A 16480-nucleotide genomic window follows, 5' to 3' on the forward strand; every position below is an offset into this window, starting at 1 on the left:
CTGATAGAAACAATAGTAGTCCTTCCCATAACTTCTATAACTCCCTACCTAGACGACTACACTATGGACAGTACAGTATCCATCCCCTTTAAAACTTTTGTGCCGTTTTCATTACCGTCTTTTTTCTCTCATTTCACGTCATCCTGACGAGTAATTATGAGCTAATCAGAAAATTTTCATTAAGCGTGAGCGATGAGCAAAATTTCTCCAGGGAACACGTAATTTTATTCATTATATTGCACAAATTTTTCTTTTCGAGCACATTCTGCAGCACTTCAACTCTTCTCGCTTCTTTTCCTTCTCTTCGAATGAGATGGTCTTTTCTTCAAGTTTTTTCAGCTTGATTTTGACATTTCCGTAATCTAACATGAGGTGCTGCTGAGCTTACTGTAGTTCGAGCATTCTTTTTAAGACCAGTAGCGAACATATTTTGTATTTTCAATTTTTTGATCAACTTTTAAATTTTAAAGGTTAAGTTTGGTTGTTTTTGAGTCATGTGAAACAAACTTTGAACAAACGACATTTAGTTGCTACATTTCGCAAACTGCGGCACGTTTTTCTTCTCGAAATTTTGTCCAACACAGTCACATGAACATGACTAGAAGAAAAAATTCAAGCAAATGTCTATTTGCAGCTTGATAAATGTGTAGAATTAATCTTTCTGACTGATAATTTGAAATCTTTTTCTCCAGAATTCTCTCCAATTAATACTTTCCCTTGCATCCGAAACGCCGTGCAATTTTACGTAGCTGTCCGATGGTTATTTGTTGTGTCGTCGATTTTATTTCTTCTGAATCATTCTCGTATAAATAAGCATCGTGTCGAGTCGAATCGTACTTAGAATGGATGACTATTGATCGATATTGATCGTACTTAGAATGGATGACAATTCCAGGGCTAGGATGGCGTGCGACAACTGAATCGGCCGAGACAGAGAACCACAGTGACAACTCGTCCATTGGATCAACGAGTCACACACACACTAAATAATACACGGACACACCATCGCTGTATGTTCGAACAATCATCAGCTACCTCATTCACGTCATATTCTGTTCCAATAGCCAGGGAAGGGTGAGGATTACGGGATTTTACAGAACTGATCTTCCGAATATTCGATTAGTTCGATTTTTTTCTGAAAATAAACGAAGATCGTTGGGTCTGAGCGTACTAACGCAAGAATAGCGGACACTTTCAAGGCACTCCCAGCGCTGACGCTCGGTGCCAAAGCCTAATTTACATAGAGAGCATGAAACAGGAAAATTTTCTTTGAAAAAATTCTCTTCTGTAATTTCAACCGTACCGGTTACCGGAGGATGTGCTATGTGTCCGTAAAAATTCTTACCACAACCACATAACGTAACGGTCCGAGTAAGTGATGTCGATGTGTCGATTTAATTCGATTTCTTGACGAGAACGGCGCCGGGCCGAAACCCGTTACATTAACGGCTGAAACACGCAATGGACATCACCCGCAACCGAATAACGTTAACCAACGTAACCTGGGCGTAGGCGAATCGTACGGATCGTATTCTCCATACTATGTCGTACTTATGAGTAGATTCAATGACTAGTGTTAGTGAAAATTGCCAGTTCTGATGCATCTGATGGAAAGATTAATGAGGTCGACGGGACCCAAAATTACCATCATCGAAATGCTCTATCTATGTGCAAATTCAGCATATAGATTTTTTTTCGGGAGCGTTTCTACAGCTGTTCAATCTACCGAGATGCGACGTATATCGCACGGGTTTCCAAAATGTCAATATTACTGCCTAGTTTACTAATAATATATCCGTCACTTACCTGCAATTTTTTTTCAGTAGCTAGAAAGAAATCTCAATTTTAGAAATTTTGCTTATTTCCTTGTAATTTTGTTTTTTTATTACTAATTCGTTGTTTTTTCGTTAATTATAGTTATTCCCTAGCTTTTTTGTTTGTTTATGTTTCGATCTTCTTCTTTTATTACAGTTTGGACCTAAGAAGCAAATAAATCGTATGTAAATGAATAAATAATAAAAATAAATACAGAAAGAGACAATAAAGCGCAGGGTCAATGCAGAAAATCTGGAAAAAGTTCTACTAGAAGGAGAAGAAAAAAGAATTTTTGAGTCTCCTTTTTATTACATTTTTTTACTTGTCAAAATTTTCTCTCGCTTTACAGATTTATTTTTTTTGCCTCTCTTTCATTATCCGCGCTATTTTGTTTACTCAATTGTTTATTTACCAAGATTCCATTTTGCTGAAAGGCTTCGGAATTTATTTGGCTCTCTCTTCATCGATTTATAATTGTGCCTCATATACAGTATAAATTAAGTTCCCGTATAAAAAAAGTTGAACAATTTTGTCCGAAAGTTCGCCAACTTATCGCTAAACACAAGGCATCCTACCTGTAATTGTTATTGCAGAAAGCGTCCATTGGAAATTCGTAACCATCAATTCGATCCATGGCAAGAAACTCCATATAATTAGAAACTGCTATCTCTAAGTTTAGCTACCTATTTATTATTAATTACTGTATTTATCTGTCTGTAATTTTTGTAATTTATTTATTCAGAAATGGTGGATTTTTCCGTGTATTATTTCTTTTCTTTCTCTAGTTTCTCTCCATTTGCTCCGCAATCAAGAAAACACGATTGTTCTTTCATACTTCCATTTCCGCTCTCTAATTTTCTATCTATTTTTGTTTCCACACGTGCTTTTTGTCGAGTGGTGACCAAAAAATAGATGAAATATAATCATAATATAATACATAATAATAAAATATAATAGTGATATTAATATAATATAATACTATAACATAATATAATATAATAATATTATAATGATAAATAAGATATGAATGTGTGAGCACTTTAATAATTTCTTTCTTTTTTTTTTGAAAGTTTGATCGTATGTGGATTCAGGTTATGGTACTGGGTGATTGATAGAAAGACGTTGAAATTAGTTAAAAGTTAAATTTTTTAAGTACTATGAGTAATAAATTATTGGAAAATCTCAGGAAAAAGAAAAATAGAAATAAAGTGAAAAAACAAGTAAAAATATAATAACACAGTAATGACAGAAAACAGTAATAAAACTTAAATAAAATAAAATGCAAATAATCCAAGCATTCTATCTTTTTCTTGCAAACACTTGTTTTACGTTTTTTTCCCCTCACGTTTCTTGAACATTTCAGAAATAGTAACTTTGCATTAAATCAACCAAATAAAAAAGCGAATCGATGAGGTTGTGAACATTTCGAAGACCTCGGATTTTTTGAATTTCCTTTCTATAGTAATTGCATGCATAATTCTGCAAATTCTCATTAATTTTTCTGCAACAATGCGTCAATTCGTCAGAGTGCAGCAAAATACGCTGCAAAATAATGATGCTGCTGCTGATGGTGGTGATCCATTTGTTGGTGCACTTTTGCGTAAACACACATCTTTTTTTCATTGCACTCTTCTTGTAATCAGCTGTGAGGATATTTTTCCGGAAATTTTTCAATATATGCAATATTCGTTGACTCATATACGTAAATATATCGGCTTAGATCCATTCACGAGTCCAGAGAGCTAACATTTCCCCCGTTTTTCCCTCTCCCTTTTTTTCATCGGGAATTCTATGAACATGTGAAAATCACATGCATATATAGGAATTGTTGTGATGTTTCGCTATATAGTACAGCTGCATAATCTTGCACAGTCAATACATCGAAATAGACGCAATTTTACACAATTCGTACCAGCAATTTGTCTCATGTACTCGCTATTAATTAACAGTTAGGGTTATTTCAATACGTTGTTCTATTCATAGTAGTAAATCATTAACGAATAAATTAAATTGCGTTCAAAAGGGAAGCTTTAAGCGAATTTCTTTTCATTCCCTGTCCTATAACTGCGTTGCCCATGTGCTTTGAGTTTTTTCCTGGAAGTTACTAAACTTTGACGCTTCTAAATAATTACGCGTTCTCTTCTCTAACTGAAAAGCCTCTGCTTTTAGGCTTATTCTCTCTCTCTTTTCTCCATATCGTTCACATAAATTAACAGCTCTGGAATACCTTTGATTTTCACCTCTTCAGTAGAAAATAAGGTAGGACCTTATTTTAGTAGCCGCCTAGGAAGACCTTTTTAAAATCCTCCCTTCTCTTCACTTTTTTTTCCTTTTGAAAGAAGGTTATCCTTTTGTTAAATCTGTGCTTTTTTAAAATATTTCCTATCCTGATTAAAAAGCGAAGGATCCTGTTCTGCATTTTCGATCACCTTCCTAACCTATGTTAATCGCAACCTAAAGCATAATTTTGCGTTCTTCCAATCCTAAAAAAATCCCTTAAATCACACCTTTATTTGTTCTAAAGGAAAAGGGAATACTATAATAAGGAAGGGGTGTTCCTACGAGTGTTAGAACGAATTTCCTACGCTTGTAAAGTTGACCGATGGGGATTCTGTTGCTATTTTCCTGTTACGTATCTTAAGATCCAGAAGGAAATCATGCCCAAGCTTCATTAATCCGCTCAGAACATCGAGGTCCAATTTGAGCAAATAAGGATGCTGGCAAAAGAAATTAGCATTAATTGGAAAACACATGAAATGTCTGGAATTATCCGCTAAGTCACGACGCAATTTTGCACGAAATATGTACAGAAGCTGGCACAGCACTGCACATTTTCGCACAACATCAGCTTTTTGTTGTGATTCTGGGCGCTGTTCTCTGGATTCTGCAGCAATCCCGATTTATGGCTGGGATCACACAGATCATGTCGTGATTTCAGGTCCATCATGGACCTGTGCGACGGCGTATGTATGGTGTGCGGAGATCGATCAGCAGGGAAACATTACGGAGTGATGGCATGTTACGGTAACTTTCCCGATTGTTGATTTCTCTGTGAATTATTGATTTAACCACAGTGTTATTCACTAATATTCTCTAAAGCTAAGATCGAGCTATTTAAGGCTGTAAGGGATTTTTTCGGCGAACAATACGTAGCGGACAGAATTATTCGTGTCGTTTTCAACAGAAATGCAGCATCGATAAAGGTACGGTAATTCGGATTTTGTATGGTTGCTGCTGATTTTCCTAAATGCGTGAAAATGTTCTCAGATCAGCGAAATGCATGCCGATTCTGCAGATTTCAGCGATGTTTGAATGTTGGCATGGAGCCAGATGGTGAGTGCTCGGAAATTTGAACAATTGATGTGTTACATTTCATTTCTTGCACTTGGCTGGGTTCTCCTTCTTTTGATTTCCATTTCTCTCCAAAAATGGATTTTTTCCCCCGTCGAGGATCGTAACACTTGTGATTCGTCCATGTCTTTAGTTGCTATTATGAGTATTATCATTGGTAGAAAAAACACCAACCAATCAGGTGTGATCCAAAGACACGCCCAAATAAAAAGAATTTATGAATAGAAATAGAAATAACAATTATAAATAGAAATAGAAATGGGGATAGAATATAGAAATCTTGTAGAATTTTTCTATTTTCCTCAAATACCTCCAACTTACGTATGATCCGCGTTTCAGCCATACGACCGGATCGCGACATCATCGGTAAGCAGAAGAATCCACGTCGTAAGAAGTTGAAACGTGAAGACAGCTCTCTACCATCACCAGGCAGTGATTCGCCGTAGGTTTTCGTTTTTTGCCATCAATTTATACGGATCGATATTATTGATTAGTGTTAATGTTCACATTTGTGTCGGTTATTCATGGACTATTACAACGTTTCAAATCAACGAACGCATGTCAGTTGCTCATGTGAACATCAGCTGACATTCGCTCTATGGAATGTTTCATCACAAACGAATGTGAAAGAATTCTAGAACGGATATGAGAATCATCCTCAGAAATATTGGTTGAATAATAAAATTTTCCTGAGGGGTACTGTATGTTCAGACTTGTGCGACTACGTACTCACTTCGTTGAGGAATACATCCAAGATATTTTTTTAAGCTACAATTCCTGAATTTTCCAGGACTGATAGTCCAACTGTGTTCGATGACCCCCATTCGAACACAATAGAAATTTATGATGTCGAGAAAACTCGTACGATTCGTTTTCGAATAATATCTCACTGATCAGCATCAGACCATATTTACAAGTCAAGCGAAACCAATAAATTTTCAATTTTGCTGCAACTCGTCCACGCTTTCATCCAAAAGCCCTTTCACCCTGTCCCGTTTGCATCCATACTTCTGCTGATGACTGATAAGGGAAACTCGTACACGTTCGTAAATCTTGGAGTAATTAATGAAGTTGGCATTTTCCAACATCAATATTTCTTGGAAAGAATCGGAGAACTTTTTTGTTTGATGGGAAAAAAGGAGCTCTAAAACTCGCCCACACTAGTGTTTAATAGTGTTCAAGTTGTTTCCAAACACTACGGCAACTATCTATAATATACTCGGCGTTTTGGAGAGAAAACTCGTCCGCAAAGTTTATGTGAAGCAACCTTTGAACTCGTCCAAGCAGAAAAGAGAAAAAAAAATCGCTTGATATGAATGCATGGAAAACTCGTCCGCTGATCTTTGGCGACGATACATCCGCTCTTAGGCGAATCAGAAATTTTTGTGGTGTTCAGCTGTGATAACCTCACTTTTCTGAACGCATAGCTACAGCGACGTTTCTACCGATCACTGGTATCTGCTATCGATCGATATCGATTTTTTCAGATCACCACATGAAGACGTGCTAGTCACATTTCTCGTTGACGTCGAACTACAATCAATGGGCGGTCCTGCAGCTCGCACGCCTCTCCCCATTGGGATTCAACGAATCAAATCCGAGCCGGACATGGACATCAGCTCACTGTTCAACAACCGTTTTGCATTCGAACAAGAGGCTTATGAGGTATGAGGCCTTATTGACAGCCGCAAATGCTGCGCAGTGTTTTTTTTTACATTTTTTTAAAATTTTTAAATGAAAAATAATTTTCTTTAAATTTAAATTCGTAATTAAAAATTTACGATTTACACTTTCAGATGGGTTATAGCTTGGAACGTGTGGCATCCGTGGAACAGTTAGCGTCAGCACTGCGACGATACCTCTTCGCTACGGTTCACTGGATTGAAGCGCTATTTTCTCTGGCACAAATCGATATCGTACCGGAGAAAGTAATCAATATTTCAGCATTTACTATTAGTTAATCTCGACTGATGATTTTGATGGATTGCAAATGTGTTATAGGTGTCAGTGCTGAAGAGTGTGTTCGCCCCATACACAATTTTATGCCAGGCGGCACGAACTGCACAGGTGGACACGGTTTTGCTTTTTCAACATTTTTCAACATCAGCTTTCAACATTTTTTTGGACGTATATTTGAATGAGTTTCTTTTTCTGCTTTAGAGATGAAAAAATCCGGAAAAAAAATAAATATAATCCAATTTTTTTTAACATACAATAGTCAGTCTACTCTAATATTTTACAGCTGTCACGTGACGTTGATGTGATCTGCCTGTGTAATCGGACAACTATTCCAAGACAACCACCACGTCACCTCCTTGAGACGAAGTACGACTTCAAATTTTCTTCGAGAAAAAAATTCCTTGTTTCTTGCGATCCCCGGATCACATACAAGCACATAAGGAGATCCTTCTTTGTGTTTTGAATACATTTCTCCATGCGTTACTTTTGGGACATGGTCCCACACAACGAATTCAATCTCATTTCAGTCTCCTTGCAAACAATCTCGTTCCACGAATTCTCGACGATCTTGTGGCGCCGATGCGAAAATTATCATTGAATGAAGCAGAGATAGTGGTTCTGTCCGCATTGGTGATTCTAGATCCAGGTTAGTTGACCACGCCTCTTTCTAGAAGCCAAAAGGGTCCCACTAAGGGAACTCAAAATTACTAACCAAAATTTCAGATTCGCCTGGACTCTCGGAATCGTCATCACTTGCGCTCAGCCAGCTTCGTGACAGAGTTCAGAACGCCTTGTTCCAGCTGATTCGTGAGAACTCGTCCGCGTTACACTGTGTGACGAGCCGCTTCGGGAATATTTTACTACTTCTTCCGCCGTTAGCGGTTAGTATAACATTTAGTCCACTTGATTTGGAAATATTAGCTGCTCTCTTGTTTCATTAAGTATATTACTACAATAATTCCTTCCCAATAATGAACCTTATCGGAAGATCGATTTATCGATTCATTACAGAAATTGAGCTCACTTGTCGGTGAAAATGTGCAATTTGCACGTATGTTCGGTGGCTCACTTGACCCATTGCTCGTCGAACTGTTCGCCGATAATACCTCAGAGGTAGGCGATTCATGACAGTTGTCCGAGAATAATCAGCACCGTACTTACATCTTTTTTCAGGTGATTCCATCTCCATGTAGTAGGGAAAGAACAGATGTATCCACCCAAACCTATCCATCCACGTCACCGGTCTTACCGTCAGACCTGGGCGAGATGCACGAAGAGATTCCAGCATGTACTGAACCAACTCGTCCAGCTCCTGTACTGCCTACAGGTGAGCCACATACATACATGAGACAACTGACACAAATCTGAGAGCATTCTGTGGAATTCTCGAGTGTAATGTAAACAAAGTGATTTTCCTATTGGAAAACATGGGTTTTATTGTATTTACCGTTGTAGATCGTTCGCGGCTGCATCTCTTTTTTCAACACTTTATCATGTGTGCTTCTTTGACACCTGATTCTGTCTTTTTTTTTTTGGAGTTCTCCCTATCTGTGAATTGATTATTTGTTATTGGGAAAATCTTTTTAATTTTATTTATCAAAAACATGAACTCTCGTTCGGAGTCGATCCCACTAAATCTCCAAGTCCTCTCTTCTTGAAACCTCGGCATTTGATAGTGTATTTATGTTTTCTTGTTATGCCAACGAGGTTGAAAAAGACGAGTTTGTCGAAATGTCAGGCCAATAAAAAAGTTTCACCTAAACCTCGTTGGCATAACAAGAAAACATAAATTGATTATTTCTAATTTAAATATTAAATATTATTGTTTTATTTATTGAAATATTTTTAATTTTATTCATCAAAAACATGAACTCTCGTTCGGGGTCACAACATGAACTTTCGCTCGGGGTCGATTTCAGCGAAATTCGATGAGTGAGCGAGTAATTTTGATTTTTTGGACCAGTTTCTATGTTAAGAAAGATAGAATTCCCAAAAATAGATGTTCCATCGTTCATGATGCAACGGATTCAGTCATAACTCCTCTCCAACCTCTCCGCCCACCACTCCGTCACTACTTTTCGCCTTTCCCCTCCTGTTCCTTATGTCCGCTCACTACTGTCATTTTGATAGTATAGCGTTGCAAAAAAAAAAATCCATCAGTCTTATCATAGATTCCATGAAGAAAAGTCGGGAAAAAACCTTCGAACAGAATCATGACCACCAGCGTCAAGGCATATACTTCTGTCAGATATCTAGAAAATTTCATTCGAATTTAACCTGCAAGAAATTTTTCCTAACCCTTGAGATGATAAGTAAACTCTCATTCAAACACTTATCAATACGATGAAAAAAGATTTCCTTATTTCAGTGAACACTCCGATGTCATACAATCCGTTCTATTTCCCCGGACAACAGTTCCAAATGCAACAGGCAGTCAGCTACGCATCATCTCAGAACTACTCGCAACCGTCATCATTCTTTGATTCAACTTCAGCGCCAACACAGTTCCGATTCATGTGACGTGAGTGAGTGAACTCCACGTCTCCTGGACGAGTTCTCACGCCCGTCAATGATGATGAAATGGACGAAGTAATGTTGAAACTCTACAAAAATAAAATCTACCTGAGAATAAAACGCATAACTTTAGAAGTTGTTCAGCGTTCATGTCAACAGTAATTCAATAACTTGATCTCCTATCGTTCGATCGATCGATAAGTGACAAGAACATTGAACACTTATTGTAGTCGCCGCCGCACTTGCAGTCAATTTATTCACCTAGTCGCATGTTTAATATACGATCATTATCGATTTCCCTTGTTTTTTTTGTCATGTGTTCGTCAAGTGTTCGTGGATTTATTGATTTCTTTTTTTTTCTTTGTTAATAGGCAGTGTTCATGTTGATTTGCTTCGGATTTTATTCTTAAGTTTTCCTCTGTATTCACATGTCGAACGAGACCGTCTGTGAACGTCCGGCCAGTTCGTGGCCGGACTCACATGAACGGACGACACGATGTGTGATGCGTCTCCTCAGTGTACGCCCCTCTGGTGAAGAGTGGTATCCAACGGGCAAAACCAGGTCACGTATTCGATTCTATGCCGTGTATTCACCGGTTATTTTTCCAGCAATTTTTATATTTGTGGCTCGAGTGGGGAATTTTATCGGATTAAGTCGGCGAACAAATCTTTTGAAAATGCCTGCGATGATGGCTCAACTCTGATTGGTCGAGCCGCGCAAGCCCCGCCCACAACGACACGCGCACTTTTCTACTCGAGCTACAAACTGGAACATTATGTATTTTATTTTGCTTCTTGATTTTCGAGTATAGTGACGACGGGCCACAGTGTACCTCATCCGCCGTCACTCACACACTGCACACACGCACACACTCCTCCCTCATTTATTCACACACCTTGCATCAAAGTATTCAGTATTTGTATCAGTTGTCCGCAGTAGCCGTCGGCGGCACTTAGTCTAGACTTTTCGTCATTATTATTATAGTCGATGCTTTTAAACCTCCACATTTGCGGTGTATATTATATACTATTATTTGTCAAACGTATTTTCTGTCCCTCTCTACACGTTTCGTTTTTTTTGTTTTTGCTTTGATCGATCGATAGTCGCAAAATTATCGATTTTCTCGGGGACAAGAATAACCCAGTGACCTCTACGACGGTGAACGTGCTATGTTGTGAACCGCCTCTACAAGAAAAAAAGATCGCACGTTTCATTCATGTACAAATAGACGTGAGAATGCTTGTTGCACTATCATACAACACCAGTTGCCGGTGATCTACCGTATACCGTTTATGTGTGTGTATGTACGGCTCATCCTGCATCCTTCATTCATAGCAATGTCCTCTAAACGAATCACCTCATTTATCGATTTTTTTGGTGTTTTTTTTCTCTCTCTTTTTTTTTTGCGCTTCGCTTCATTTATATTCTTTATGTGTAGTTCTCTGCTTTTTTTCTCTAGTGATACATAGAAATTTATTGAATCATCAAATCTTCTAATAATTTTCTATACATTTTTATTTTCTCGTCTCTCCCTGTCTACGGATCTTTATTCCAACTTCCGAACGTGTAGTTTGTACATGTGTTAATCGACATTGGTGAATAAATCCGGTCGAAGTGATGTATTTGAGAAATTCAAGCGAAAAATAGCAGTCAAACACAGTCAAAAGGAAATGGTTATATTCCGGATTTCTTAAAGAATTTCCTCAATTTGTTAAATCTTAATAAAGTTTATTAGTTTTTGCCAGAAAAGATTTTGAACTGTTTCGAAAAATTGAGACTGACGTTCAAGAAAAAAAAAGAAAGATTACGTTCAAACCAAAGAGACAAATTACAGCGAAACAAAAATAAAAATAATTTATAAGAAAATAATTATAAAAACCAAAAAGTTTAATCATTGAACTTAACAATATAAAAAATTGAGTAAAAATTAAAAAATCAAATTAATAGAAAAATAAGATTAATGAAATCGAAGTAAAAATAATTAAGTAATAACTAATAATAATAATAAGTAATAACTAAGTAATAATAATTAAAATAAACGATTGAAATAAAGGAGAATTTGATTATATTTGAAAATGACTCGACAATAAGATGAATATCTAAAATAATATACATTGTGTGGGACACCGAAAGTCTTCATTCTATTCTCCTTCATTCCATCCTACTCCATCCTTTTCCTTCCTAGGAATAGAATTCCCGGAAACTTACTGATTGGGTATTCTGTTTTACTTCTTTCGAAAACCTGATGACTCCCTTATCCGATAAGGAATTGTGGAGTTAAGACGTCCATTTGAGGGTTGAGGGTTGTTGCCTTTTCTTTACGCTGTAACATTTGAGGAGGTGCTTGGCCTGACATCAATTCACGGCAGAACTGTAAAAAACTAGGGAAAGGCTATTTTATGTTTGTTTTTTTTTTTTGCTATTTTGAAAATGTTGGAGAAACTGGAAAGATGCCAAGCATGCGTGTTAAAAGCATCACCCCACGAAACTGAGGAAGTGCAGACTTCAGGTGGAGTATTCTTATAGGAGATGGTAGATTATGGAGAGGAGGGTGATTCCGTCCATTTCTTCCTAATTGCTGTAAAAAACGGAGCGGAAGATGCGGCGCCGCTCAAGGCTGGCGCGCTCCAGTCAAACTCCTTGTAGAAAATAGTGCGCCAGAACACCTGAAGCCGTATCTTCCGGGCTGTTTTTTACGGAAATTGGGAAGAAATGGACGGAATCACCCCCTCTCCATAATCTACTTTCCCGTGTACGAATACTCCACCTGAAATCTGTACCACCCCAGATTCGTGGGGTGATGCCTCTAAAGAGCATTTTGCTGGTAAAATGCGTAGAAGTTTGGAAGCGCCGTTAGGGAGTCACAAAAATGAGAAGCATGATGGAAATGAGTGTGAAATAAAATGCGCGATATTACCCTATGAAAAAGAAATATCTGCAAGGAAGGCGTGGGAAGTTCTCTGGATTTCTGTCACGAATCCATCTATTCATGACAGAAATGAGTTCTTATCAATTACCAATGACTTTATGCCGTTCGTAACCCTCTGTGAGCTATAAAATTGTCCCACATGCAGTTCTTTAACGTTATCCAGTCCCCAGTACTTAAGGATACTGCACAGTGCGTAGATCTCATTCGCCTTTGTGACATTCTCCAAGAACGCGGTGTTTCATCAGCCCCGCTAGTCGGTGAGCGTGGTCAACTTGTTTTTTTCTTTTGGACTTCTTGCGTAGTGTACTCAGAACGATATGGAGGCTTGGTAAGGGCGGAGGAGAAGTTTGTTGGGAATGGGAGGATTAAAGACCTCTAGCCATTTCCACTCGTTTGGGATTGTCGAAACGTCAAACCACTAGTAAAGTTTCACCGAGACAGTACAGCAAAAAAAGCATGAATCCATTTGAATAAAAGTCATTGATCGTAACAGAAAATCGAAAGAAATTGAAGAGGTGAAAGTTTTCTTGAATAAACGCCATTGAAATGGTCTTCCTATCAACTATCAACTAGTGAATAAATACGAGAAACCGCAAGAATTGTTGTGTTCAAACTTCCTTCTGAAGAAATTTGAGAAAGAAGAGCGAACCCCGATGAGAAAACTTAGATTTCTTGTTGGTATAAAAGCAGGGTATTACGATCACGGAAATTGATATGTTACGGAAACAGCAGAGAAAACGTACAGCTCGGGTTGTAGATTACTGAAACAAGCGTGGAGCCGCTCAATTTCCCCTTGTCATCCTTTAAAATGGCGTGAGAACCGCTTTATTCCCTACGAGATACGCTAGAACACGCATCCTTGTACGCGTTTTGCTCCCCTCAGCAGCCTATTCATCTTTTTTACTTGAATAGACTGGTGAGGAAACCCTCACTAATTTTCGCCCGCTCGCTCATAAAAACGGCGCGTGCACACAAGTGGCGCGTAGCAGTTGATTTCGTAGGAAAGAACGGCGTCTTTCATACTATATTTTTGCGAGGATCAGAAGATGAGCGGAGCCACGCTCGTTTCCATAACTTAAAATTCAAACTCTACGTTTCCTTTTGGATTTCCGTACCTCGTTAATTTCTTGATACGCTGCTTTTAAGACGTGGTTGCAGAAATTCAAGAAGGATCCGATAATTTCCCCATAAATTAGTGTTATATGTAGATCAAACGATGGAACGACAACCTTATTTATTAAACGTTATTGCTTCTAATATGTGTAAATATGTTGCGACATAACTATGCAGTCTGATACTTAACCGTAGATCAGAACGGTTTTTGGCTTCATTCTAGATCATTCTGCTACTGAGCTAGTTTTCTCAGAAACACATGGACAAATCACTAATAAATAATACAATATAAAAGAAGAATTACCTGGCGAAATATCCATGTTTTTCAATGGAAATCTAACCAGCGGACTCGAGAATCTATGTAAATTGGCTTTATTGATAAAGGATAAAGGATAGAGTTTCTGGTGTTGATCGATCCGCCTGGGATGCGCCTTCACGTTCACTTCAGTTCAAAATCGTTTGATGTTCACGAACGTGTAACTGGCCCATACAATGACTTGCGGGGGCTAGCCGATCTATCAAGCCAGTGTTTTATCCTTCCAGACAAGTCTGGTACCAATTTATAGGCATTCAGAAGGACGAAAGGCTTGGTTGGCGTTTTGACAGATTCGAACCTCCGATCGATCGTGCAGGCAGCGGAACCTCTAACCAACTGCACTATACACGCCCTGTAATAAATTATATAATATATAATAGTCTTTTGAATGCATATTTTGAAGGTGCGCTAGTCGTTGGAATTGGATATTATGCAGTGCTAACCTACAACAGTTCCTAAATTCACTACAGAAGACAGTACAGTAGTATACTACGTTTACCAACTTACAGCACAATCATAATCGCTTCGAACATTGTTATAAAATTCATAGAATTGCTAATCGGCAACAGACACTGAGCCAAATGCTTTTGGACCACTTCGTTAATTAATGGCTTTATTTTTTTTATTTTTTCTATTTCAACCGAAAACCGTTCTAACCTACAAACTCGCATTTTGATTACGGTACCTGCATACTTCTCTATCTTGCGTTTAAATGGCCTTTAAAACTACGTCTGACAGCTTAAAGACATCACCCCACGAATCTGAGATGGTGCAGATTTCAGTGGATTATTCTTATAAGGGATGGTAGATTATGAAGAGGAGGGTGATTCCGTCCATTTCTTCCTAATTACCGTAAAAAACGGCCCGGAAGATGCGGCGCCGCACAAGGCTGGCGCGCTCCAGTCGAACTCCCTGTGGAAAATAGTGCGCCAGTACGCCTGAAGCTGTATCTTCCGGGCCGTTTTTTACCGTTCTAATTAAGAATTAATTAATTAGGCAATTAAGAAGAAATGGACGGAATCACCCCCCTCTCCATAGTCTCCCATCCCGTATACGAATACTCCACCTGAAATCCGTACCACCTCAGATTCATGGAGTGATGCCTTTAATCGTTGTCTAGATCAAATCCTTTTTGACGAAATTCGGAAGAGATCGCGTTTGTCGTAATCCATTATCGGGAAATAATCTTTGGGAAAATTCACAGTAAGCACCAGAGTAAAATCTAACCAAGATACGTAACAAAGAATTCCACACCTTGCAAGAAAATTTCGAAAAAAAAAACCAAATTTCGATTCTCGTGATTTCTTAGCGCTGATAGTGCTCTAATTTTTGATCACTATGTGATCTGTATGTGATCTTAACAATAAATTGCGGGAGAATGCGAAGAAGGGCATGTCTCAGTGTGACACGGAGAAATCCACTGTTTTTATCTACGAAATCTCTCCTTCCAATACATTTTGATTCTGATTTCATTTAGGACAGGAGAATAACTCTTAAGAAGCGAAAGGATTCTTCAGGTAGAATCGGCAAGAATGCTTTCCTTCTACATCAACACTTTTTTGTAGTTTCCTCTTCATTTTGCTGTTCTTTCACCTGTTCCTTGTTTTAGGATAAAAATGTGCGTAAAGGTTAAAGTGTCTGACGTTAGTAAATCCTCTTGGGATGCGCCACCACATTCACCTCAATTCAGACTCGTTCGAAGTTTACCTACGTGCAACTGGCCTACACAGTGACTTCAGGAAGTTAGCCGATGTGTCAAGTCAGTGTTTTTATCCTGCTAAGCAAGGCTGGTACCAATTCATCTACCCCGAATGGATGAAAGGCTTGGTGAGCACCAAAGCGGATTCGAACCTCCGATAAGTTGTGCAGAGAGGGAACCTCCTACCGCCTGCGCTACACCTGCCCCTGTTTTAGGATATTCTTCTTCAAAAAGAAATCTCTGAAACTGACGCTGTTACCTATAGATGTGGTTTTAGTAAACCTTCCCACATCCTACTATCAACGGATAAAAAGGAAAAAGCGTTTGACATTGATCAGTTTCTTTACGATTCTCCATCGCGTTCACCTCTACGTCAGAATCGTCAAGGTTTCTTGATGCGTATACAGCCTACAAAATGATTTGGCAGGGATCAGCCAGACAAGTCTGGTGCCAATTTTTCGAACCCAGAGGGACAGATAAGTTTCTATCGATAAGAGAAACACACTAATTTCGGAACAGTAACCCCTATCGGCTTGACTACTTCCTCAGTCTTATGGCTACTCAACGACATTGTCTCGGTGACGCTTTCTAATCTACCTCAGTAGAGTCTCTGAAAATTAGAGAACAATACTGCAGCAAAGAAGGGGAATTTCACGAGTACCGTGATACGCGCCGCGGTAACACATGCTACTAAGAGTATTGGTGCTTAGGCAACCTTATTTCGAGGCAAAAAATAACCTTTTAAAGGAGTTATACCTAAGTTGTACTCTGTGAAAGTCGACT

The 16480-nt window shown here is 38.5% G+C and overlaps 1 protein-coding gene across 1 annotated transcript; it reads left to right on the forward strand.

Moving 5' to 3' along the window:
- Positions 1 to 1012: 1012 nt before the first annotated feature.
- Positions 1013 to 9645, forward strand: RB195_017225 (uncharacterized protein; the record flags this gene model as incomplete). Its single annotated transcript, XM_064184127.1, has 14 exons — positions 1013 to 1074; positions 4754 to 4839; positions 4935 to 5018; positions 5083 to 5148; positions 5506 to 5608; positions 6654 to 6831; positions 6963 to 7094; positions 7168 to 7233; positions 7409 to 7491; positions 7653 to 7771; positions 7849 to 8006; positions 8137 to 8238; positions 8299 to 8452; positions 9494 to 9645. The coding sequence occupies 14 exons, from the start codon at positions 1013 to 1015 to the stop codon at positions 9643 to 9645; spliced, it is 1545 nt and encodes a 514-aa protein (XP_064040008.1).
- Positions 9646 to 16480: the final 6835 nt, after the last annotated feature.

This window comes from Necator americanus, chromosome II (assembly GCF_031761385.1).
Source record: "Necator americanus strain Aroian chromosome II, whole genome shotgun sequence".
Classification (NCBI taxonomy): domain Eukaryota; kingdom Metazoa; phylum Nematoda; class Chromadorea; order Rhabditida; family Ancylostomatidae; genus Necator; species Necator americanus.